The sequence below is a fragment of the Lynx rufus genome, unplaced genomic scaffold (assembly GCF_022079265.1).
Source record: "Lynx rufus isolate CCGP_SWC_20201006 ecotype Redwood Valley unplaced genomic scaffold, mLynRuf1.p SCAF_1, whole genome shotgun sequence".
Taxonomy (NCBI): domain Eukaryota; kingdom Metazoa; phylum Chordata; class Mammalia; order Carnivora; family Felidae; genus Lynx; species Lynx rufus.
The window spans coordinates 173,051,489-173,076,856 of NW_025814823.1; the positions used below are offsets into that span (position 1 = coordinate 173,051,489).

The following is a 25,368-nucleotide window of genomic DNA, read 5'->3' on the forward strand; positions in this document are numbered from 1 at the left end:
CACTCACGTGTACTGCACCTAACACCAGTGCCCTGTACTAGGTTCTGGGGGACACACATAAGCCAGACTTAAACTTTGCAACCCGTGGGCTCAAGTCCACTAGAGCAGATGTATGGGGTGCAGACAATTATGGCCCATATAGTCCTGGGCAATAAAAATGGCTGGGACAGTAGGACAGGAGGAGAAATTGGGCTTGCTGATGAGTGAGGGGCCCTCTGAATTAAGTGTGAAGGGTAGGCAGGGCATTACCAGATGGGCAGCTAGCCCCAGGGCTTTCCAGGCTGAGTGTAGGTATGCACTGGCCCTGAGATGAAGGGAAAAGCATGGTCACAGAGGGCTCCAAGAGGCTGATAGGGAGTTGGTGGCCGAGCATGAGAGGCCTGACCATCCTGCAATGAGCTTGGTCTCATCTTCAGCAGAGAGACACAGCCAGATAAAGAAAGGAGAAGCATGGAAAACAAATTTGAGGGAGTCTAACTGGAGGCCAGGAAGCCTGAGCTGGGGAGGAAATAAGAGGGGGGGGGGAGCAGGGGGGGGGGTCAAAGGGACTTCAAAGATCTGCACAACCAAAATGCCTGCTCCACTGAGACTTAAAAATGTGCAGACACTTCTAGGGAAACTTGGGCCTCAGTCTCCTCAACTGTCAAGGACAAAATTCAAATTACCTACCGGGCATGCATTCATTCCTTAGAGTTTTACTTACCTGCCTGTTCTATGCCAGGCACTGGGGACACAGCCATGTTCAAGACAATGAGGTCCTGTTCTCAAGAAGCCCACGTTCCAGAAGGAGATAAGCAAACCTCTTGAAGACTATAGTGCCCTCATGCTACTCTGGTCACTAACCCTGGGGCTTCCATGCACAAAAGCATCATGCCCCCCAAGAACCTGCCCCCCCCCCAGCCCCTTGACCTCAACTGCGCCTCAACTGTCCATGCCCTTGGCACATCCTGAACCTCTTCTTCATGACATTGATGCTCCCTCGGCACAGTCTTGTTTCCAAGCATCCACCTCTGGCCACCTCCTTTTCTCCTTCCAGCCCTCTTCCTCAAGCATGGCCCATAAAGCTCCTCTTCAGCCTCATTGACTTACAAGACCCTTTCCTCACCATCTGTGCAGTCACTGTCTGCATCCTTGTCCAACTTAGATTCTGTGCTCCACCAATGGAGTGACCCCCTTGTGCTCCTCTCTCCTTCCATCTTAGTTGTCTGGCAAAGCGCCCAGCTTCAGATGAACCCAATTCCCCTCTGTGCCTGCACCCTGGCAGCTGCCCATGGCCACGGAAATTACATAACCAGGCTGACCACATTCTCTCATGTTGTGATCTCGAAGCTCAGATAGACAGACTCTCAGGAGAGATGCTTTCCTCCTCCCAAGACCTTCCTACCTTCTCCTCTCCATCCCTACCCATTCTCATCTCAAAGATATCCTGGAGAAATAGCAGCTGACAGAAGTGAACGCCTTTGTCCTTCCACCACTTCATCAACAAGGGCCCCAGCAGCTGCACCATGTCCCTCCACCCCTGCAATGGAAGAAATGTCTGTTCCCCAGCCCGCACTCCAACCCCAGCTCCTTACTGCACAGCTCAGCACACTGAGCTGTCCCTTCTCCTCAGCCCAATGAATTCTACCACCATCATCATCATTTCCAGCCACATGTAAACATGCTCCATAATTTAACATCTTTGAAGGAAACCCTTGGGGGCACCTAGGGGGCTCAGGCGGTTGAGCAATTGATTCTTGATTTCAGCTCAGGTCATGATCTCACGGTTCGTGAGGGTCTGTGCTGACAGTGCAGAGCCTGCTTGGGATTCTCTCTCTCTCTCTCTCTCTCTCTCTCTCTCTCTCTCTCTCTCCCTCTGTTCCTCCCCTGCTTGTGCACGCTTGCTCTCTCTCTTTCTCTCTCAAAATAAATAAACTTTAAAAAATAAATAAAAATAAAGGAAACCTTTGACCTCACATTCTTTTTTTTTTTTAATGTTTGCATTTACTTATCTTTGAGAGAGCGCATGCACAAACAGGGGAGGGGCAGAGACAGAGGGAGACAGAATCTGAAGCAGGCTCCAGGTTCTGAGCTGTCATCACAGAGCCTGACACAGGCGCGAACCCAAAAACTGTGAGATTATGACTTGAGCCAAAATCATGTGCTCAACCGACTGAGCCACCCAGGCACCCCTTGACCTTGCATTCTGCTTCAGACCCCTCCCCATTCCCTTTTCCTCTTCACAGCGAAACTCCTCAAAAGAGTTGTTGATTACTTTCATTTCCACTTTCTCCTATTCTCCCTTTTGCCAATTCAAGTCTCCCCGTGGTCCCCCCTGCTCCATTACATCGCTCTTATCAGGGTCACCAACTTCCTTGCTCCCCAAAACAAAAGCAACCTGGCCTCCCTGACTCCTCAGCAGCATTTGACACTCCACTTGGTTTTCTTCCATCCTCACAAATCTCTCCTTCCCAGCCTCTTCTGGCTCCTCCTCTGCCAGACTTCTGCCTGGGGCTCTGGCCTCAGACACTGTGTAGCTCAACTCTGGCTGCACACAGAATAACCTGGAGCCTTTTTATTTTTTATTTTTTTCAATATTTAATTACTTATTTTTGAGAAAGAGTGGTAGGAGAGAGCGTGCATGAGCAGAGGAGGGTCAGAGTGAGAGGGAAAGAGAGAATCCCAAGTAGGCTCCATATTGTCAGCACAGAGCCTGATGCAGGGCTCATGAAATCATGAACCATGAGATCATGACCTGAGCTGAAATCAAGGGTCAGATGCTTAACCGACTGAGCCACACAAGCGCCCACCTGGAGCCTTTTTAAAAATGCCCATGCCTGGGTCTGCACCCAGGGCCTGAGATTCCATCAGTCTGGGTGGGGCCTGGGCACCAGTGTGCTTTTTCAATTTCCCGCGTGATTTCAGTGTGAGTCCAAGGTGGAAAACCACTGCCCTAAGTGAGCCAAACCCATCTCCCAGTTTCAAAGACCATCTAAATGCTCATGATTACAAAAGATATATCTTCAGCACAGACCAGTCCCCCTGAGCAACAGATTTAAGAATCCAATTGCACGCTAGACTTCTGGATGTCTGAAAAGTATCTCCAAACGCAATGTGTGAAAAGAGGTTGTGGGCAGGGGGGTTGTTTGCAGTGCTGGCCACAGACAGAAAAGTCTGAAAGGATGTTGAAATCATGGGGAGATAGATTTCCTTCCCACTTATGGAAGCTCCTCCTAAGACTTTACCCATGACAGGGAAAGTCTTCCCATGATCGCTCAGGTTGCCGGCCATAGGGCAAGCTAAGGCCAGGGGGATCCCCAGTCACTCTGGCTACAGCAGAGACCCCTTCACCCCATGGTGACAAGCCAGCCCTTGGCAGCTCAGCAAATCCCAGGACACACTGGAGGTTACTCAAAGTATTAGGGTGATGGCCAGAACTGGAACCCAGAACTCTGGATCTCTGTTCTGGCATGCTTTTCATTACAAATCCAAGCCTGTTTGCTTTATGGCAAAAAAGTTTTTGTGAGGTCCCAAATGGTCTATGAAAGAGAATGTCTTTGCAGATCTCCAGGATTCTAGGGCCTCACCCCGGAAATGCAGGGGTCCCAGACACTAGGGGGCACTGTGTCCTAGCCTGAGGCCTGTTCCTTCCCTTGGGCTGCCTATGCAGGGAACACTGGTGGCATCATCCAGGTCTGAGCCTTGCACAATCTAAGGAATAGGACCCTGGAGTCCTCTGCTAGAGGGCTGCCAGGACCCCCAGGCTGCCACTTGTTCCTTTACTCATTTGCTGTTTCACTTTCTCAATCCTTCTTTCATCTGTTCATTCACATCTACTGTGTACAGACACTGGGGCAATGGTGGACAGGACAGACAAGTCCCTGCTCTAATGGGACTGACATTCTAATGGGGACAAAGGGCAATGAAGAAACAAGCACCTAATATAATGTGAGATGGTGGTAAGTACTATGGGGAAAAATAAAGCAGGGTAAGGGACTAAGTGCCTGATGCGAGTGAGGCATTAGGAGGCTATTGTTTTAGATAGGGTGATCAGGGAAGGCCCTTTGGAGGTGGCAGCAGCTGAGCAGAGACCTGAACAAAGTGAGAGAGCTGGTCGTTTAGATATCAGGGGAAACTGTTCCAAGCAGAAGGAGCTACAAGTGCAAAATCCCTGAGGCAGGAATATGCTTGATGTGTTGGAGGAACAGTAAGGAGGCCAGCATGCTTGGAGCAGAGTGAGCAAGGAGGAGAGTGGTGAGAGGCAGATTGAGCTTCTTAATGCGATGTACATATTAAGGGCCTTAGTGTTATTTCAAGTGCAACAAGAACCTAATGGAATGCTAAAAGCTGAGGATGATGTGATGTGATTTCTGCTTAAAATATCACCTTGGCTGCTGCACAGAGACTCTGGAGTAGGTAAGGATGGAAGCGGGAAGATCTGTTAGACTGTTAAGATGTCCAGGCACAAGACAGTGCCTAGGCTAGGACAACACTGGCAGCAGTGACCAGATATGGAACATATTCTGAAGGTGGAATTTGCAGAGTCTGTGGTATAACAGAAAGGAAAGATAATGCCATATTTTTACTGGATCAGGTGGATGAACTGTGATGCTATTTACTAAGGTGAGGAAAAAGTTAGGCAGAAAATCACAAGTTCAAATTGGGATATGATGAGTTGAGATATCTAGTAAACCTCCAAACAGAGATTGAGCATGGTGTTGGATATTAGAGTCTGGAGTTCTTGGGGTGATGTCAGGGCTGGACATATAACTTGGGAGTCCTTGGCATATAGGTGTTATTGATAGTCACAGGATAAGATGGGGTCCCAGAGAATGAATGTAGCCAGAAAACATATTATGGCCATGTTGAGAGGCAGATAAGAAGCCGCCAAAGGAAGTGGAGAAGGAACAGCCAGTGGGGCAGGAGGAGGCACAAAGCCAGGGGAAAGAGGGAAGGCACCTGGACCAGTGCTGCTCCCTGGCAGGGTAAGAGGAAGGCTGAGAAATCACCATTGACGTGATGACGTGGAGGTCATTGGAGACCCTGAGAAGAGGGAATCAGTTTAGAGGACTGGCGGAAACAATGGCCTGACTGAAGTGAGTTCAAGAAAGAGCAGGAGGTGGCTCAGTCAGTTAAGCGTCTGACTCTTGGTTTCAGCTCAGGTCACGGTCTTGCAGTTTGTAAGTTTGAGCCCCACATCAGGTTCTGCGCTGACAGATTGGAGTCAGCTTAGGATTCTGTTTCCCTCTATCTGCCCCTCCCCCACTTGCTCTCTAGCTCTCTCTTTCTCAAAGTAAATAAATAAACATTTAAAAAAGAAAGAGCAGAAGGAAAGCAGGAACAGGAGGAAAGCAAGTGCAGACAAGGCTATAGATAACTCCTGTGAGAAATTCTATTCCCAAGGGGAATAGAACAAAAGAGCAATAGTTGGAGGGGAGATGGGGTCAAAAGAGGATTTCTTTAAAGATAACTCTTACAGTAGTTTGTTCAGTGAGGGGAATGATGCAGAAGAGGGAAATGTGATGATGGCAGAGGGGGAGAACAGCAGCAGCCATGCCCTAGAATGAGCTAAGGGGTGGACGCCTATTCACTTACCCACACACTCTGGCTCTCAATTTCCCCTGCCACCTGCGCTGGCTGCCTGGGATGACCCATGGGGACAAAGTGGGGACTCTGCCACCCCCGCTAGAGTCACCCTGTTACACCCCCACCACAGGCGCTGACCGCTCTGGAGTGGGGTACCAGGCAACAGCCCATTTCATCAGTGTGGGGTTGTCCCAGGGCAGAGGGCTGTTGACTGCCTGGGGTCAGGGAATGGAAAGGCCCACAGGTCAGGCTGAGAGCCAAGCCAGGGGCTCCCTTCAACTCTGTCCGCTCCTGCCATTATCTTCAGCCTTCTGTAGAGGGTTCCACAAACCTAGCTTCAAGATCCCCTGTCCCCATATCATCTGAACCCACCTCCATGTGCTCCACACCCGCAAGTCCTTCCGGTTTAGAAATTCTGGAGCCGCTGATGGCTTGCACCTTCCGCGGAACAACGCCTATCCTCACGATGGGCCTGCAAGGCGAGTATTATTGTTCCATTTTTCTGAGTAGGAAACTGAGATTCAGGATGTCTAGGTCTGTTTGGTACCGAAGGCCGCTTTCTTTCGGCTCGGCCAGAGGGAGGCGCATGGAGCTGCTCGAGCTGCCAGCTGGTCCCTGGACTAGGCGACCTGCAGACCAGACCCCGCCCAGGCCCCGCCCAGGCTCTGCCCAGACTCCGCCCCATCAAGGGATCGCGGGCAGCCACAGGCCTTCCAGCTCAAAGTAAAACGGGACTTCGCGATTGGGCGGGGCGGAAGGATTGGGTGGGGCTTCCCAGTTGTAGAGAGGCCGCTCGCAGGCGTGGCTTTGACGGGGCGTGACCTGTGGCTCCGCCCCCTTCCGCGAGCTCAAAGCGGACTGCGGCCGTGGGGGCGGGGTCAGAACACGGGTGGCCGATCCCAACGCGGTTCTGTGGGGCCAGCCACCGAGCAGCGCCTCGGCGGGGCCGAGCAGGTACTGGCGACGGCGCGGGCGTCTCGGGCTGGGCCAAGCTGAGGGCAGGAGCCTGCTGGGGACCACGGAGGGCGCTGGGGTCGGGGCCAGTGTTGCGCTTCCTCTTGCGGGCCTGGGCCCCTGCCTCCGCCCCCGCCCCCGCCTTCCTGCGGCGAAGCCGGCTGCGGCAGGGCGGATTGGCGCCTGCGCTGCTTCCTGCGCCCGAGACTCTGCCAATGCTTTGGGCCCGGGTGGGGGACAGGGGAAACTGAGTCATGTCGGGATGGTAGTAGGCCTGTGCGGGAGGCACCACCCCCATTGGACTCCAGGATGAGCCCCCTACCTGGCCACGCTTTGGGGTCCTAGCCTTCTCTGATTTCCATAGGGGCCACGGCCCCTCTGTGCCGCCCCCAGCGCCTGGGAGTCCTCATCAGCCTCGACCCGTCTGGGAATGGCCAGGACCCGCTCCAGCAGCCTCCTTCCCCACCCCTCCCCCTCGCGTCCTGAGCCCCCGTGTGCTCCCTCCGCTGGCTCCGCACAGTGTCAGCTTACACGCCTTATATAGTCCGAGCAGGCTTCTGCGAGGCCTGCCTGTCGGGACCTGGGGGCGGGGGAGAGGAGCGCCGGCCCCTGACTCACCCTTCGGTCCGAGGGTTAAGTCTGGCTTGGGGGGAGTCCACGTCAAATTAGCTCTGCGGCCCACTCCTGAATGAAAAGAACCTCAAGACTGAGTGAAGGGACCCCCTCATCATCCAGTCCCTGGGGGGGGGGGGCGGGGATTGCCCCTGCCTCTGCAAAGTGAGGTCTGCCAGCCACACCTGACAAGATGTATGCCTGCTGGTGCCCTGGGTGTGTTCAGAGGCTGCTCGTGCCTTCCTGGCACCAGTCCAAGGTTGGTATCCAGAGCTGGGCCTGCCTGTACACCCACCATGCTGTCCACTCACCTTTTCTTTCCTCCCAGGAGCAGGCACCATGGATTCCTTCAAGGTGGTGCTGGAGGGGCCTGCACCTTGGGGCTTTCGGCTGCAGGGGGGCAAGGACTTCAATGTGCCCCTCTCCATCTCCCGGGTGAGCCAAGGTTGTGGGAGGTGCTATTCCCAGGGGTCTTTGGGTGTCAAGTGTGTGGTGGGTGATGGGAAGAATCTGAGCAGGAGTGAGCCAGGTCCAGTAGGGCAGGAGGTATCTAGGTCCAGAGATGTGGTGGGCACCCACCACAAAGGCTCTCAACCAGGTGGGTACTGGGAGAGGAGCACCCACAGTTCCCCAGCACTGTCTTGTACTTGATGCCATTCCACAAAGCTACTGGGGCCAAATCTGAGGCCCCTGGGGGATGCCCATTCTGCAGCAGGGGAGCCTGAGGTCTCCAGGAAGTATCTAACCTGCTTGAGGGAGCAGTGCTTGGAGCCAGGCTTCAGGAAGAGCACTCTTGACTGCAGGATCTCACTTCAACCTCATTGCCACCTGGGAAATAGCAATTGTCACCCTGTTTTTCCAAATGATGGAACTCAGGGCTCAGAGAGGTGGAGGGGCCCTTTTAGTGATTCCTTGGCAAGCAAGGATTTGAATTCAGGCACTGGGATGGTCTGCAGTTTGGTGGGGAGGAGGACACTCTCCAGCCTCTGTGAGGTTCTCTATCTTCATCCCCTGGTGCTATTTAGGATGCAGTGGCCTCTGACCCGAAGCAAGGGTGTGGAATGGGGCTCTAGGGTTCTAACTTCAGCTCCTGAGGGCCTTCCCTGTGAGGGGCGGAGCTGAGGGGCTGGCTCCTCCCTGTGGCAGGGGTATTGCCTTATAAGCCCAAGAATGCAGCCCCATGCTGGGATGGCCAGCTGGTGGCTGGAGTCTGCAGAGGTGAAAAAGGCTGGCTGAGGCCTGAACCCCTAAATGCCATTGGTGGACCCCTCAGTGGGTGACCATGAGGCCATGGCTCCAACTGTAGGGTCAGTTGTGGGACACAAAGAGGGTGCCCAGAGAGAATGAGGCCAGCCTTTGGGCTGGTGTCTGTGGCCTGAGGGTCAGGAGGGGGTAGGGACTTCCTGCCCCCACATCGCCTGTCCAGAGAGGCCCACCCATGAGCCCAGTGGGCAGGCAACTGTTGGCAGGAAGCCCAAGGCAAGCATAGCCTGGTGGGGGCCAGAAGGTTGTCTAGGCACTGCACAGCCTGAGAAGGGCCCCTAGATCAAGTTTGTCTATGGGAGTTGGCTTGGTGGCCAGGGCAGGCAGGCGGTCACTGTTCTTTCCAGGGACCTTTCCATGGGGTTCCTCTGGAAACTGCCCTATGGGGTTCCTCTGGAAACTGCCCTGCCCCTGGGTAGCTTACGGCAGTGGTCCCCCAACTACACAAACCCACCTCTACGCGATCTTCAACTCTTGCCAGCCCTGAGAACGTATTCTACATCTCCCTTTCCGGGAAAGTGCTGACCACTGTGGCTGGGGAGCCATAGGCTGGACTCTGAGACTCAGTTTCTTCATTGGTGGAGATGGGCAACATAGTAGCCTGAGGGATGGACTTTAAGATGTGGCCTGTTGGGGGCACTCTGGGCCTGAGGTTCCTTGTCAGCAGCCCCAGCTGTGGGTGGGGCCACAAGCTGAGCCCAGCCCTGGAGTTGGACCTGGGCCCTGATGGGTGGTGGGGTAGGGTGGTCTTTTCTGAGGTAGGCCAGCCCCTCCCTCCCCCCTGACCCCAGGGAGGAGGGAGGGGCTAGGGCTGGCTGTGGGCCCAGGCCTGGGAGATGAGGTAATGTCTGAGACTTGGGGGTTGGGCCGCTCGTTGGAGCCCTCAGGCTGACTCACCCCCACCCCTTGCAGTGTCCAGCCCTCTGGCTTTTCCCCTCCTTGAATCCTCAGGCCTCCCTGCTTCTCTAGCCACCCCACCCCACCCCACCCCAATCCCAGGGTTTTCTCCTGCTTCTCTCTCCACCTCTCTGATCACTGCTCTATCCCTCTTGTGCTTCCTATCCTCCTCAATCAGGAAAGGAAATTCCCACCCCTCAATTCCCCACCCCTCCCTGAGCACCAGCTGCTCCTGCCCACCCCCAAGACCTCTATCTACCTCAGGCTCAGCCCACACCTCCCAGGAGTCAGCATGTGTGGGTAGGGAGTGGCTGGACCAGGTTTCCCTTCTATTGACTCACCATGACCTTGAGTAAGTCACTTCCTTTCAAGGGTGTCCCTTTTCTATGCTTATTATAAGGGGTTGTTGGATTGAACTGAAAGCAAGAGAGATCTAGGCCCCAGACCCAGCCAGAGAGTAGCAAGTTGTTCTAGGTGGGCTGACCTCTGAGTTGGGTCCCAACACCCAGCAGAGGTAGCCTACTAGTGGAGCCTTAAGGTCAGCGTCAGACCTGGCCCTGCCTCTTGACTAACTGAGCAGCTTGAGGCAAGTTACATAACCTGTCTTTTTTCTCATGTGTAAAATGCATATAATCTGAGACTCCACTCCACAGGTTGTTGGAAGATTCACTGTTAGTATGTGACAGTACTAGGTGCTCAATAAATGTAAGCTGCTTTTGTTACCATGTAGCAGATGAAGAAGGAGGCACCCAGCTGTCTTGCCCTTGTAACCTCCCAAGCATGCAATAGAGCCAGCTCTCTCTTCTTGCCCTAGTCAGTCGTGCTGTCAGTCTCTGCATCTGGTCTCTCTGCCTTCTGGAGATCTCTCTGGAACCTCCTACCTCCCCTCTCCCTGCCTCAACTCAGTCTGTGCTTCAGCCCACTAAGGAGCCTCCTGGGGCCACAGATAGCCAGTACCTCGCAGTTCTACCCGCCCGCCCCAACCTATGAAGTGTGAATTTGCCTTCCAGCACTTCCCCCATAAAAGTCTACTTAATGCCAGGCTTCTTGCCAGAAACCTGGGCAGCCCTGTGGGCTTAAACCCATGAACAGCTGTCCCACCCCTTTCTGGGTCGCTGCCTCCGGGCTAGAGGGCCAGTAGGGTCCAGTGGGATTTGTCAGGGTTACCTCTATCAGGGGTCTGGGAAATACCCCACTGGAGCTTTCAAACTGCTGATGGCCCCTCCTAACCTCAAGGCCAAGTCCTGGTTCCTTCCCCGCCCCAGCACTCAAGGCCATCATTAAGTAGACTCTCTCACCCCCTGGGCAACACATCCCGTTGTCCTTTCATCAAGGCCCACCACTTCCCAGAAGTCCTTCCTGGCAGGCTCAGTTCATGCTAGTGGTGACCATTACTGCCAGCCACTATTACTTTATTTGCCACAGGAACCAGAGATTCCCAAGGCAGAGCCCAAAGGATTAGGGAAGAGGGTGATGTGGCAATTGAAGGCTTGGGGGTGACACTCTTTTACAGCCCTAGCTGACACCTTGGGCCCCTTTCAAGCACTTCATGGGGTACCTGAAGATGATGGGGTCCTGTTCCTGGCTCTCAAAGGGTCCTGGCAGATCCCTGCAGATGGCTGCAGGACAGGGTGCTGGGATTGTAAGAGGTCAGTGAGAGCACCTCTCAGCGTCACAGAGGAGCTCACCATATGCACAAGCCAGAGGGTGGGCGAAATAGCCCAGGCAGGAGGCCAGCAAGGGGTTCAAGGGCTGTGGTTGAAGTTGAGAAGCTTGGGGTTTAAACTGAAGGTGGCTGCTTGTTGACATCATAGCAGTTTCTGGGCTGCGGGGAGGAGGGTCATGGAGGTGAACAAACAACTAAATAGTGATTGGGGTGATTGTGAGGTTCAGGTGAACTCCACCCCTCCCAGATTCTTTTAGTATTCAGCAGCTGCCCAGAAATATGTTGAATGAAAAGGCCTCCAGGTTCTAGAAGTGGGGCAGCTTAAGCAGAGTTGACTAATGTTGGCTTCAGTTTGGTCTGCAGAGGTTTGGGCCTCCATGACCTTCCATCTGTCTGCAGCTGACTCCTGGAGGCAAAGCTTCACAGGCAGGCGTGGCTGTGGGTGACTGGGTGCTGAGCATCGATGGTGAGAATGCGGGGGGCCTCACACACATTGAAGCCCAGAACAAGATTCGTGCCTGTGGGGAGCGCCTCAGCCTGGGTCTCAGCAGGTACAAGGGCCCTGGCCTGTCTGGTGGATGGGGGCACCCTCAGGCCTGGCCTCCTATCACCCCTTCCCCTTCTCCTCCAGGGCCCAGCCGGCTCAGAGCAAACCGCAGAAGGTAGGCAACGGACGTGGGACATGTGAGCGAGACATCTGGGTGGTTGGAGGGGTAGGATTGGACTATTGGGCTGACCTGCCCTCCCCGGCAACTAGGAGCCTTGATACTTCCATCCCTGGCCTGGAGTAGAGGATGGGGCCAGAGCTAGGAGAGTCTGGAAGACTGGGAGTTGGTCCGGGGGCTGCCGCACGGTCTGGGCACCATGCATGACTGCCTATCTGTCCGCTGCCTTCCGCTGGCCTGTGCTACAAGCCGTACTCGTCTGCCCTTTGGCCCGCGTGGGCTGAGATCATTCCTCCCAAATGGGCCCCTTGAAACCTGAGCACCCCCCCACCTCCCCTAGGCCTCTGTCCAGATGTGTGGGGGTGGGGCTGGAGCACCGCTGTCCTCTCCACGACACGCCAGGGGGGCATTCACCTCCGGCTGAGCGTTCCCCCTGCCCAGCGTCCTCCCTGCCCGCCCTGCCCGGCTCTGTCTCCGCCCAGGCCCTGGCCCCTGCCGCGGACCCCCCGCGGTACACCTTTGCACCCAGCGCCTCCCTCAACAAGACGGCCCGGCCCTTTGGGGCGCCCCCGCCCGCTGACAGCGCCCTGCAGCAGAATGGGTACGTCGGTCCTGCCCACCAACCTCTCACGCCCACGCCATCTGTCCAAGGCCCCAAGCCCGCTGCCTGCGCTGCTGCTCAGTCTGCGTTGCGCCTCGGCCCGGCTGGAACCATGAGGCAGATCCGTGCGGCAGTGACCCCTGGCGGCCGGGGCGGGGGCTGTAGATACAGGGCCCCTCTGAGGGTGTGGCTCCTGCCCAGGGTCTGCCCTCCTGGAGGCTCTGAACTAGGCAGGGCCCCCCCACTGGTGGCCTGGGATTGGGGTGTGGTGTCGGGCCAACTGAGCCCCAGACAGTACAGCCTTGCCCCTGGCTACTCTGACCCCTTGCCATTTTTCTTCTTCCTTGTGTCTGTCCCTTTGTCCCTTTATCTGTCCATCTGTCTATTTCCTTCACAGGTGCAGACCCCTGACAAGTCAGTGAGCCCCCTCTGCCTGTTCCTTTCTTCCTTCCTTTTGGCATTCTGGGCGGTGGCCCCTCCCTACCCTAGCTGCCCTCCTTTCCTCTCACATAGCTACCCTCCCCACCCCTCACCTAGCAGGGCCCTGGCCTTGCCCTCCTCCACTCTCCTAAGCACCATAGCCCACATGCACCAATGCTGGGAGGGGCTGCCCCCACTACCCACCCCCAGCATGAAGTTCTGAGCCACGCCCTCCCCACAGACAGCCGCTCCGGCCGCTGGTTCCAGATGCCAGCAAGCAGCGGCTGATGGAGGACACAGAGGACTGGCGGCCTCGGCCCGGGACAGGCCAGTCCCGTTCCTTCCGCATCCTTGCCCACCTCACGGGCACCGAGTTCAGTAAGTGCCAGCCCAGGGCAGGGCGGACTCTCCTGCTGGCCCCTAGCCTGGGCCTGGGCTCAAATGGAGCCTGCTCTGGCGCCCTGTGACCTTCTGCCAGGGCTCAGGGCTGGGGTGGCCTTCTGTCTTCCCTTGGTCAATGCCTGCCTCTGCCCTCTCAGTGCAAGACCCGGATGAGGAACACCTGAAGAAATCAAGGTAAAAGGATGGGCAGTAGCCCGTCTTTCTTACCTCTTGTCTCTTCCATTCCAGCCACTGCCCTATGTCTGCTTCTGAGGGTCCACAACCAGGGCTCTCCATTTTCCTTCCTTCCTTCCTTCCTTCCTTCCTTCCTGCCTTCCTGCCTTCCTGCCTTCCTGCCTTCCTGCCCTCCTGCCTTCCTGCCTCCCTGCCTCCCTGCCTCCCTCCCTCCCTCCCTCCCTCCTTCCTCCCTCCCTTCCTTCCTTCCTCCTTTCCATCCTCCCTCCCTTCCTCCCTTTCACCTCCTTCCTTCTACTTCCTCCTTCTTCTCTCTCTGCCCCCCCAGGGAAAAGTATGTCCTGGAGCTGCAGAGCCCACGCTACACCCGCCTCCGGGACTGGCACCACCAGCGCTCTGCCCACGTGCTCAACGTGCAGTCGTAGCTTGGCCCTCACCGGCCGGCTGCCCTCTCTGCCTCTCTCTTCTGTTCCTCCCACCGAGGGCGCCCCCCTTGGTTGCTGCAGCTTCTGCCTACCCACTCCTTTCCTGCCCCTGGACTGAGCCTCCTGCTGGCCTGGCAGAGAGCCTGGCTCTGTCTGACACTGCCTTCCCTCTTTGCCCTATGGTACTGCTATCTGCCAGGTCTGTGCTGGCTTAGGCATGGAAATAAACATTCTCAGCCCTGCTTTCTCCGCCTTTGTCTTCTATCTTTGTGGGCTTGTTTTGGGTGTGGGGGTGTTAGGTGTTCAAACCCAGTGTGGGCCATGCCAGTCTGGGTCTCAGTGCGGGGTAGTACCTGCCATCAGAGCTAGATCTCTGGAATGAGGAAGCCCCAAGAGCTGCCTCAGAAGGGAGAGCCCTTCTCCACCTCCCAGTCCCACACAACAGACCTGATGGCTAGAACCTGACTAGGAGAAGCTGCCCTACACATACCTATCCCAGTGGGACCTGGAGTCCAGCCCAGTAACTCTCATGTACCCAGTCATCTCCCATGGGGCCAGGAAGACCAAGGTTGGGGGGTGGGGCCATGCCAGGAGCTCCAGCCATACAGGGCCTTGAATGGCAGATCTTGCAGCCAGGTGCCCAGGACAGAAGCCCCAGCCCCAGCCTCAGCTACACCCCAGGAACCCTGGCCTGGTGAGAGAGAGTGGGCTTGGGCCTTGGGAAGGGTGGGTAGCCTCCAGGGGCATGCAGGGGGAGGGGGGAGGGGGGCTCCAAGTTGCCCCTGGCTCGGCCCTCTGACACTTGGGGTCCCTGGGCAACCCCCTGGAGCCACTTTCCTTGGCCCTGGCAGGCCCTACCACCCCCAGCCCCACTAGCCGCCCACCCTGGGCTGTGGACCCTGCATTTGCTGAGCGCTACGCCCCGGACAAGACCAGCACGGTGTTGACCCGGCACAGCCAGCCAGCCACACCCACACCTCTGCAGAACCGCACCTCCATCGTGCAGGCAGCCACTGGAGGAGGCACAGGAGCAGGTGGTGGCAGCAATGGCAAGACTCCCGTGTGCCACCAGTGCCACAAGGTCATCCGGTGGGTGGCCCGGTTCCTTTCCTATCCTGGCCTTTCCTGTCCTAAAGCCTGGCCCTGGCATCTTTCCGACCTCTGCTCCCCCGTCTGCCTCCCCACTCATCTCAGCTGTCACTGTGGGAGGATAAGGATTCAGTTCCCAGTTGCAGTGGGGGCAGGGACCTCGCCTAGGTCCTCAGATTCTGCATCCTGCATTACTTCCCCCACCCCACCCTGCATCAGCCTCTATCAGTGTTTGCCCTGCTGAAATGGAGGAAGTACCAACAATACATTGAAGCAGCACCCCTAGAAAGGCTGCTGTCTGGGCAGGGAAGGGCCTGCCCCTCCCAGCTCCTCTGCCTCTCCTTCCTGCTCACTTGGTCTCTGCCAAATCTCTGCTCTCAGAGTAGACAGGCCAGAGGCCTCTCTCTCCTTGCACTGTTCCCTGGGGCCCAGCAAGGTCACACAGCCCCCCAGAGTCAGTATGCTGGCTTCTAGAATCTTGGTAGTTCTCAGCCCTGGTCTTGCACTGCTCTCGACTCCTGTCAGCTCTCAGGCTCTGCAGAGAATCCCCTTCTTCAGACACCCTCATTTATTTTGGACCTGCAGGCCCTTCTCCAGGCCAGATGGACTAGGCAAGTGGGACAGGGTGGGCACCAGGGTCGGCTCAGGTACCTACTGGTTTTCGGAGCTGATGGGCACTCTGGGCCTCCCGTCCCCAGGGCACCAACTCCTCTGGTTTGTCTCATTAGGCCTAAGTCAGCCGCCCCCACCCAATGTAATCCTCCTTATTCCAATGCTGCCTCTGTCCCCATCTCTTGTCATCAAAGCAGCACAGTTTCATCACTGTGTCATCACTTGGGTCACCTCCCAAGCCTGTTTCTCCTTTATTTGGAAAATTGGGAGAAAGGGTTTCCCTTCCAGGCTTCAGAACAGGTGTTCACTAAACCCACTTGGGCTCTGGCCAGGACCTCCCACCTCTTCTGCATACACTCCCACTTACTTCCCTCACCTCCCTCTTAGGGGCCGCTACCTGGTGGCACTGGGCCATGCATACCACCCTGAGGAATTTGTGTGCAGCCAGTGTGGGAAGGTCCTGGAAGAGGGCGGCTTCTTTGAGGAGAAGGGTGCCATCTTCTGCCCCCCCTGCTATGATGTGCGCTATGCACCCAGCTGTGCCAAGTGCAAGAAGAAGATCACAGGCGTGAGTAGGGCTGGCAGGTGGGTGGGAGGGTGAATCTGACCCTGTCAGCATTGAGGAGTACTATTGAGCAACTCTTAGGCCTAGAGGCTCTCCTGTCATGAGTCCTTTGGATCCTTAGCAGCTTCATAAACAGGCTGCTACACTGGCCTCATTTTGTGTTAACCAGGATCCTCTTAACAAATGACCAAAATCCTGCTCAGAGGGGCTCAAGCAAGAAAGAGTGTACAGGTTTCCCCGGTTCTCTGAAAGTAGAGTGTTCCTATGAAAACTTTCCCAAGCCAAAATGGCATAAAGTGAAGAAGCAAGTACTGTTCATTTATATGGAAAAAAAAAACTTGAGCATTCCCAGACCCAAAAAATAACCTCTTGTAGGCTTTTCTGGTACCTTAGGACACATCTTGCTAACAGATGCACGAAGTAAATTGAGATAAAGCACAGATGCTCATAGACACAGTTCAGAACTGTGGCTGCTTGATGCTGAGATGCTGAGTGTGGTTTCCAGGGAAGGAGCTGGGCGGGGCCGCTTGCTGCTCAGGGTACAGGGTGTGTGCTGCCTCAGTAATGGCTCACTACAAAACAAAACGCTGAACGCTGTTTTCACTTTTCGCCTTTCTTCCTAAAAGCAAAATTCCTTATCGGATTCCTTTCAGTTGGCGGGTCTCTCATAAAAGTGAGGTGGTGTAACATTGACATTCGAAAAGCGAGGGATATGTGTATCAGCTCAAATAATCAGAACGCCCAAGGGGCACCAACTTCAGGCCCTGCTGACTGCAGGTCTCGGGGTCATCAGGACTTTTTCCACTACTTGCGTCTGTTTTTGTCTGCGTTGGCCTTGTTGCCCGCGTACTTTTCCCAAGAAGGTGGCATAGATGGTGCCACAGTGGTGCCAGGGTTACATCTCCCCAGCTTAGCACTGCAAAGAGAAGCTTGCACCTCCGTGCAAGCTGATGCGTCAAGGGGCCCGGTGCTGATGCTCACTGGAATAGCTTGTGTCACATGCCTATCTCTGGACCAATCCCTAGGACTCGGATTAGCCAAGCCCAGGTGACACCCACTGAAGCAGGGGTCAGGCAGCCCTACCTGAACCATAGACTGAGTGAGGGAGGATTGGTTCCCTGAAATAAAACAAGATGACATTACCCAAAGAAAGAAGGTAGGTGCTGATGAGGCCAAAATAAGAGATGCTGGCTGTGTCCGTGGGATTGCATTCAGCTGCAATAACTAAACCCTACTGCAGAGATTTAAACAGAAGCGGTTATTTACTTCAGCCATAAGAATTCCAGAGTTGGGGCGGCTGGGTGGCTCAGTTGGTTAAGCGTCCGACTTCGTCTCAGGTCATGATCTCACGGTTCATGAGTTCAAGCCCCATATCAGACTCTGCCATCAGCGTGGAGCCTGCTTGGGATTCTCGCTCTTTCCCTCTCTCTGCCTCTCCTCTGCTTTCAGTCTGTCTCTCAAAAATAAAAAAAAATTAACATTTAAAAAGAATTCCAGAGGGGCACCTGGGTAGCTCGGTCAGTTGAGCATCCGACTCTGGCTCAGGTCGTGATCTTATGGGTCGTGGGTTCGAGCCCTGTATCAGGCTCCGTGCTGACAGCTCAGAGCCTGGAGCCTGCTTTGGATTCTGTGTCCCCCTCTCTCTCTGCCCCTCCCCCACTCATGCTCTGTCTCTCAAAAGTGAATAAAGATTAAAGAATTTTAAAAATAAAAAAATAAAAATAAATAAAAAGAATTCCAGAGCTGAAACAGCAGCTTAAGGATGCCTATTAGTCTTTTCCTGCCTTTGGCTCGGAAATCCTTAGCATGTGGACCCTTGTCCCCAAGCCTATCATATCATGGTTACCAGATGACTACTCAAGCCCCAGGCCTGATAGTCTTGTATATTCAGGCAGGAAGGAGAGGGAAGGGCCAAATGGCATTATTTTAACAAGGTTTTGCTTTTTGACTCTGGAAGAAAAACCAGAAACTTGCATCTTCATCTCTGTGTTTGGAATTGTTATCCTATGAGCACCTGGGCTGTGGGGGATTTTGGCAAACTCAGTATTTTAGCCTTTGTCTCCCATAAGAAAGGAAGGGGAAAAGGAAGAGGGTCATGACAGGCTTTGGGGAGGCCAATCCATAGTGTCTGCCATGTCAATGCATGAGAGGACAGAAACTGACAGGTAACTCAATGTGTCTGAAGGGCATAGAACTATGGAGTGACAAAGCCAGAAATGCAGACACACAAATTTGTGATTCAAAATCCTGTTCTTTCCGGGGCTCCGGGGTGGCTCAATCGGTTGAGCATCCAACTTCGGCTCAGGTCGTGATATTACAGTTCGTGAGTTCCAGCCCCACATTGGACTCACTGCTGTCAGCACAGAGCCCCGCCTCAGATCCTCTGTCTCCCTCTCTCTCTGTCCTTCCCTTGCTCATGCTCTCTCTCTCTCAAGAATAAATAAAAACATTTTAAAAAATAATAATAATCTTGATTTAAAAAATCCTGGGGTGCCTGGGTGGCTCAGTGAATTAAGTGTCCAACTCTTGGTTTTGGCTCAGGCATGATCTCACGATTTATGGGTTTGCGCCCTGCGTCGGGCTCTGCACTGACAGTGTAGGGACTGCTTGGGATTCTCTCTGTCTCTCTCTCTTTCAAAGTTAATAAACACTAAAAAATCCTGTTCTTCCCACTGAAGCTAAGCACACAGTAGAGCCTGGCCACATTTTCTGCAGGGCAACCTAGCTGCCAACAGGAGCCAGGCTTGGGACTTTGGTCAGTGTGTGTCATGAGCAAAGAGTGATGGGCCATCTGCCTTCCCCCATTCATTCTCTTAAGTGTGGGCAGTGTGCCAGATAGTGTGACCCATGCTTGAGGACACGTTGTGAAGTAACAGGCCCTGCCCGCAGGAGCTCACACTAGGATGGGAAGACTCAGAGGATGTCAGGAGCCAAGGGTACAGTCAGAGGCAAAGGGGGCAGAACAGGCAGGGTGAAAGCTAAAGGGGTTCCTGTTGCATATGTATGGAAATTGACACCCAGAGAGGAGGAGAAACTGCCCAAGGTTACAGAGCATGAGAGCTATGCTGGAGTGGCCCCAGGCACTGTTGACTCCCCGCTTGGGCTCTTCCTGACATTCATGCCTCTCCTTATTTCTGGATACAGAGGCAGAGGTACCAGATGTGGCCAGAGAGCTCTGTGGTGATGTTCATATTAGTAAGGATTACTTTGAGCATGAGCAGTAGAAAACTCAAAATAGTGGCAGCTTATTTCCCACTTAAGAAAGTCCAGAGGTGGGCAGTCCAGGACTAGTAGACAGATCTAGGCTTCTGTATCTTGATCCTTGGCCATTCTCAGCACAGGCTTACTAAACAGTCCAAGAAGACCCTTGAGCCTCAGCTAAAATCTCCACGTTTCAGCCAGCAGGAAGCTGGAAAGGGAAGAAGGAATGGAAGTCTTGTGGCAGCCATCTTTAGAAGATGCTGCCACCCAACCCTTGTGCTTCCATCCCATTGGCCAAATCCCAGTCACATGACCCTGCTGAGCTGTAAGAGAGGCTGGGAAATATAGTATCTTTGGGGCAGTCATATGCCCAGCAAAAAATGGAGGTTCCATCAGTAGACAGGAAGGGGGAATTAGATATGATCACAGTCTTTGTCACTGTAATGCCAATTTGTGTTGTGGTGCACTTAAAGTGTGTAGGCATCCGGCTTCACAATTGTACTATAGGAAGTCAGTTTGGTATTCCCGTCTTTTAGATGAGGGAATTTTGCCCAAGATCATAGTCATTTCCCAGCCAGCCTAGGCCACACCCCATTAGACTGTATTAACAGAATGGGCTGGATCCCAGAACCTTTCCTGAGCTGGGCATCTACAAATCAAGGCCCTCCTGTTCAATGACTGCTCTGTCTGTGTTACACTGCACTCTTGTCCTACCTCACTCCCCCTTCCCGGATGGGCAGGGTTATCACCCAGGCCACAGATGGGAAGCCAAGGCTAATAGGGCCTGGCTGGCTCCCAGGTCCTGGAGTAAGCCTTGGGTGGCAAACCCTCTCGTGCCCCAACTCAGGCTAATGTTCCACAGAAACTCGGGGGCCCTTAGCTTCCCCTCTTACAAGGACTCAGGGCCTGACAAACTCTAGGAAGCCCCCACCTCACCCTGGGGGGAAGGTGAAGGAAGCTTACCTCCACAACCTGCTGGGTGCTCCATGCCCTGTCTGCACCCAGAGCTCAGAACTATGCCTGCCCTGGGAGATCAGCGTGGAGCACGAGGAGAGAAATACAGGACAAATTGTCTCAGTGGAGGTGGAGGGAAGCAGCACAGCATGAGTGACACATTAGATGGGGCCTACCCTGGTTTGGGGACCACATCTGGAATCCTATACTCTTTTCTTTCGTTCTTTCGTTCTTTCTCTTTCTTTCTTGAGAGAGAAAGAGCACGAACCAGAGAAAAGGCAGAGAGAAGGAGAGAGAGAATCTTAAACAGGCTCCACACTCAGCACGGAGCCTGATGCAGGGCTTGATTCCATGACCCTGGGATCATGACCTGAGCCAAAACCAGGAGTCAGACGCTCAACCAACTGAGTCACATAGGTGCCCTTGGAAACCTATACTCTTTAGGCTCACCTCTCATCACTAGCCCCTCTCCAGTGCTCCAGTCATGTGGGCCCTTTCATTTTGCCAGTGTGCTGTTTCCCTTACCACAGGGCCTTTGCACATTCTGTCCTTTCCACCAGGAATACTAGTTTAGCACCCTTTTTATCTTGTTCCTTCTCATCTTGGACTCATATCATTTCCTTAGGAACACCTCCCGTGAGACATAATCCTTCTACCAGGCTAGGGCTCCCACAGTTTGCTCATTACTTCCCAGTCCTTTTGCCCCATCTTTTCCCCAGATGTGAACTCCATGGGCTGGGACCAGGGCTGTTTTGCTCTTGCTTTAGATTGGGCTCTGTGTACAGGAGGTGGTCAGTAAATGGTTGAAGGAATGGATGGAAGTGGCCTCTAAGCTGAACTTTAAAAATGAGTAGGAATTAGCTTGAAGAAGGGTCAGGAAAGAGCACTCCAAGCAGAAGGAATAGCTTGTATCACAAGGTAACACCTGGGAAGGGTGTGAGATGAGGCAGAAGAGGTGAGCGGGGGCCGTGTTAGGAGATTGGAGCTGGGGCTGATGAGGTCAGCTGTGCTGCAGCAAGCTTCCTCTGGGAAGGGGGAAACAGAGCTAGGGAAGGGAACAGGCTGCTGGGGCCTGGGTCAGGGCAGTGGGGATGGGAGAGGCAGACAGATTTAGGAACTAGGGCGTAAAATAAACACTGGTAACTGACAGGTTCTTCTGAATACCAGCAGAAATCTGCCTCCCTGCTCACACATCCACTGGACCCAGCTCTGGGCTGCCCATGCTCTTGCCCGAGCCCCCTGTCCTGCCAGCTTGCAGCCAAGTTCCTTCCCTTGGACCCTTGGTCCGCTCCTTGAAAAGAGGCAACACCAGACAGTGGGAAGAGCCAGCTTTGAAGCTAGCCAGACTTGGGCACAAAACCCATTTCTACCATCTCTTGACTATGTGACCTGGTGCAAGTCACTGTCTCTGGGCCTCACTAAAATGGTGGCAGTAACTTCCTGGCCAGGATGGTTGTGAGGTATATGTGAGATGTGACATAGATGCAGAGGGCACAGATAGGCCGTCTGAGAGCTAGGTGCCACCCACATGTCTTGCTTGGTCTACATTGTCCTTTTAAATTAATGGGCAATAGGGGCTCCTGGGTAGCTGAATTGGTTGAGTGTCCAATTTTGGCTCAGGTCATGATCTTGCAGTTTGTGAGTTCAAGCCCTCCATTGGGCTCGCTGCTGTCAGCACAGAGCCTGTTTCGAATCCTCTGTCCACCCCCTCCCCCTGCTCCTCCCCTGCTCACACTCTCACACACACTCTCTCAAAAATAAACAACAAAAATAATAATAAATTAGTGGGCACCATTTGAAAATCAGATTTCACTTTAACACCTAGATTTCAACCTGACCCTTCCAGGCATTTCTGCACAAACAGGTCTTCACCATCCCTACAGGCAGAAATAGGTGCTCCCCCAATGACACCTTGGCAGGCACAGGGTCTGGGACCCCCAACATAAATGTAGGAGCATTCTTTTTTTTTTTTTTTTTAACGTTTATTTGTTTTTGAGACATAGAGAGACAGAGCATGAACGGGGGAGGGTCAGAGAGAGAGAGAGGGAGACACAGAATCTGAAACAGGCTCCAGGTTCTGAGCTGTCAGCACAGAGCCCGACGCGGGGCTTCAACTCACGAACCGTGAGATCATGACCTGAGCCGAAGTCGGACACTTAACCGACTGAGCCACCCAGGCGCCCCTGTAGGAGCATTCTTACAACAACCTGCAAGGCTGGGATTAGGTTCCCAGATCACAAGGGAAGGAACCAACTGTCAAGAGGAGGTAACTTGGCCAAGTTACCCAGCTCAGAAGCAAGGTCTGGTTGGAGCCACAGATCCGACCCCCTCAAAGCCCCACACTGCCCTCTGCCTGCTCTAGATCTGAATGCTGCTGACCCTGGTTGGCCCAAGGGTCCTCAGGATTGACAGCCGAGGCCAGTGAGAGCACAGACTCTCCCTGAGCCTCTGCTTCCTCCCACTCCAGTAGTGCAGGTTAACTCGCAAATATTTGCTGATGAGCACCCACAAAGACAGGCACTGTTACAGTATATCCACTAATAGAACAGTCACAACTCGCTCCCTCCTGGACTTTACATCTGAGCAGGAAGAAGGGAGGAAAGGCAGATGATAAGCCGTAGACACAATAAGTAAATTACTTGGTGGTGTGTTAGTAAAAGTGTTCAGGGATAAAGAGAACAGAGTTAAAAGTATTGGGAACATGGCATTGGAAAGGCAGATTGGGGGCACATGGGTGGCTTAAGTCGGTTAAGCATCCGACTTCAGCTCAGGTCATGATTTCATAGTTCGTGAGTTCAAGCCCAGCATCAGGCTCTGTGCTGACAGCTTGAAGCCTGGAGTCTGCTTCGGATTCTGTGTCTCCCTCTCTCTCTGCCCCTCTCTTGCTCGTGCTCGGTTTCTCTCTTTTTCAAAAGTAAATAAACATTAAAAAAAATTGTTTTTAATTAAAAAAAAAAGGAAAGGCAGATTAGGAAGTATTAACTGGTGTTGTCAGAACGGGCCTCATGGAGAAAGGGATATTGAAGCAGAAACTTGAAGGCAGTGAGGGGTGAGACGTGGAGATACCTGGGGTAGAGCAGTCCAGGCAGAGGGGACAGCCAGCGTGAAGCCCCAAGACTGGCGGGCCCGGTGCATCAACCATAGGCAAGAGGCCATGTGGGGAGCTCAGAGGATACAGAGGCCAGAGGGAAAGGCAGGGAGGCATTCGAGCAGAGGGGAATGTGGTCTCACTCAGGTTGGTATCAGTCTGTAGGGGCAGAAGGAGGAGCTCAGAAGTCAGTGTTACTGTGCATCACCAAGGCCAGGGGTGCCTGAGGTTCACATCCCACGTCAGATAGGAAGTAAGAAGTGGGCAAGATCTGGATTCACCTTGAAGGCGGACCCAGCAGGAGTTCCTGGAAGATCCGATGTGGTGCATGAGAGAAAGCAGGGCATATGGCCTGAGCAGATGGAAGGATGGAGTTGCTGTCAACTGAGATAGGGACAGCTGTCGGGGAGGCAGGTTTGGGGTACAGAGGTTAGGAGCTGAGATTTGGACACGGCAAATCTCAGAAACATAGTGGACATCCGCGGGGAGACCTCAGGGCCGGAGGCAGAGTGAGAATGGTGTATGTGCAGATGTAACATTTACCACAGGAAGGAAGAGGGCCCAAGGCCAGCCTTCCTGTGTCCCCAGCTCTGGAGAGGAGGGGCCGAGCTGCCTGGTGACTGTAGCATCCTCCTAGGAGATCATGCATGCCCTAAAGATGACCTGGCATGTGCACTGCTTTACCTGCGCGGCCTGTAAGACGCCCATTCGGAACAGGGCCTTTTACATGGAGGAAGGCGCACCCTACTGCGAGCGAGGTAGGGGGGTGGCGAAGGGGGGGCATGGGTAAGGGATGGGGGTGGGGCAGGCCAGAACCCAGTGCCCCCTTCCTCTCTGCCTCCATCCTCAGACTATGAGAAGATGTTTGGCACGAAATGCCGGGGCTGTGACTTCAAGATCGATGCAGGGGACCGCTTCCTGGAGGCACTGGGCTTCAGCTGGCATGACACTTGCTTCGTGTGTGCGGTGAGTGCCCCCCTCCCTGGACTTGGGTCTCACCCCTGTGCCATGTTCTTTACCAGCCTCCCTCCCACCCCCTGCCTCTGGAATTCCTGAGAGGTTGGGACAGGGACTCTCCTGCCACCCCCAACCTCATGTGACTTGACCTTGGCTGTCCTCAGATATGCCAGATCAACCTGGAAGGAAAGACTTTCTACTCCAAGAAGGACAAGCCCCTCTGCAAGAGCCACGCCTTTTCCCATGTGTGAGCCCCTCCCATCCACTGCTGCCTCATCCAGCCCAGCCAGGGGGATTGCCAGTTCTTGAGTCATCACCCCAGATTTCTGGATAGGGTTGGCAAAGGTCACCCCAACCCCAATTCCTGGCCTGAGCCTGGGGTTCCCTGGGCCCTGCCCTACCCCCTCCATTTCCCCCCACTCCCTCCACCACCACCACACATCGGTGCTGGCCACACCAGTCCCTGTTCACATTCAGTGCCACAATAAACCTATATCCAGCTATGCCCCATGTGTGCTGCCTATGCATTAGGAAAGGTGTGGTTTGAGGCACAGCAGGGTGGAGATTAAGATGGTTTTCCCAGGGCTAGCCATCCTGGTTATCCTTGTGATGGGGACTTGGACAGCTCATGGTCTGCAGGAGGAGGTAAATGGGGATCGCATGTGTGGGCCCCAGCACCTACAGAAGTGGGGGGCGCCTAATCTGGACTGGCTTGGAGGTCAGAAAGGAGGAGTTGGAGGTACATCTGCAGAGATGGGGTATGGAAAACAGTGACAGCCAGAGTGAAGGCCCAGAGGTGTCAGCCCTGTGCTGCAACAGAGGGTAAGGCTGGAGAGTGCAGCCCTCAGGTCCTGGGAAGCCACAAGTGCCAGGCCAAGGAGCTGGGACTTCATCCTGAGGGTGGGGTAGGGGTGTCAGGGCACAGAAGAGTGTGAAATAGGAAGCAACCAGTTCAGATTTGTATTGTAAAAGAGCTCCGAGAACTGTGAGCAAGGTGGACAGAAGGAGAGGGATGAGGAGGAGGGGCAGGAGCCACAGGAAGGGAGGAGCAGAGAGTGATTTGGCAGAGATGGGACCTGATGACAGACCCCATGGAGCCTAGAGTGGGGGCCTGAAGGATGAGAGGTCAGGAGAGGCAAGAAGGCAATTCTGATATGCATCTGGAATATACCAGCCACTGCTTACACTGTCCCGTGCCATCCTCCCAGCCACCCTGTGAGGTATTTATTCTCATTGTAGACATGAGAGGTTAGGAGAC

The 25,368-nt window shown here is 54.2% G+C and overlaps 1 protein-coding gene across 6 annotated transcripts; it reads left to right on the forward strand.

Moving 5' to 3' along the window:
• Positions 1 to 6,419: 6,419 nt before the first annotated feature.
• On the forward strand, positions 6,420 to 24,613 carry PDLIM7 (PDZ and LIM domain 7). Of its 6 annotated transcripts, none has more exons than XM_047090407.1 (13): positions 6,421 to 6,519; positions 7,460 to 7,566; positions 11,357 to 11,508; positions 11,589 to 11,619; positions 12,105 to 12,223; positions 12,885 to 13,021; positions 13,183 to 13,219; positions 14,268 to 14,338; positions 14,496 to 14,733; positions 15,733 to 15,913; positions 23,791 to 23,911; positions 24,004 to 24,119; positions 24,275 to 24,613. In XM_047090407.1, the coding sequence occupies exons 2-13, from the start codon at positions 7,471 to 7,473 to the stop codon at positions 24,359 to 24,361; spliced, it is 1,386 nt and encodes a 461-aa protein (XP_046946363.1). In that variant the 5' UTR covers positions 6,421 to 6,519; positions 7,460 to 7,470; the 3' UTR covers positions 24,362 to 24,613. The 6 variants fall into 6 exon arrangements, with proteins under 6 accessions (XP_046946394.1, XP_046946363.1, XP_046946376.1 ...); XM_047090420.1 differs by having other exon boundaries at positions 14,277 to 14,338; XM_047090427.1 differs by lacking the exon at positions 12,105 to 12,223 and adding an exon at positions 12,621 to 12,637.
• Positions 24,614 to 25,368: the final 755 nt, after the last annotated feature.

Excerpts from the sequence above, each read along its gene's own strand:
- PDLIM7 (XM_047090407.1), top strand. The coding sequence starts at position 7,471 with ATGGATTCCTTCAAGGTGGTGCTGGAGGGGCCTGCACCTTGGGGCTTT. Across the intron at positions 7,567-11,356 it reads TGCCCCTCTCCATCTCCCGG|CTGACTCCTGGAGGCAAAGC; the intron begins GTGAGCCAAGGT and ends ATCTGTCTGCAG. Across the intron at positions 12,224-12,884 it reads AGCGCCCTGCAGCAGAATGG|ACAGCCGCTCCGGCCGCTGG; the intron begins GTACGTCGGTCC and ends CCCTCCCCACAG.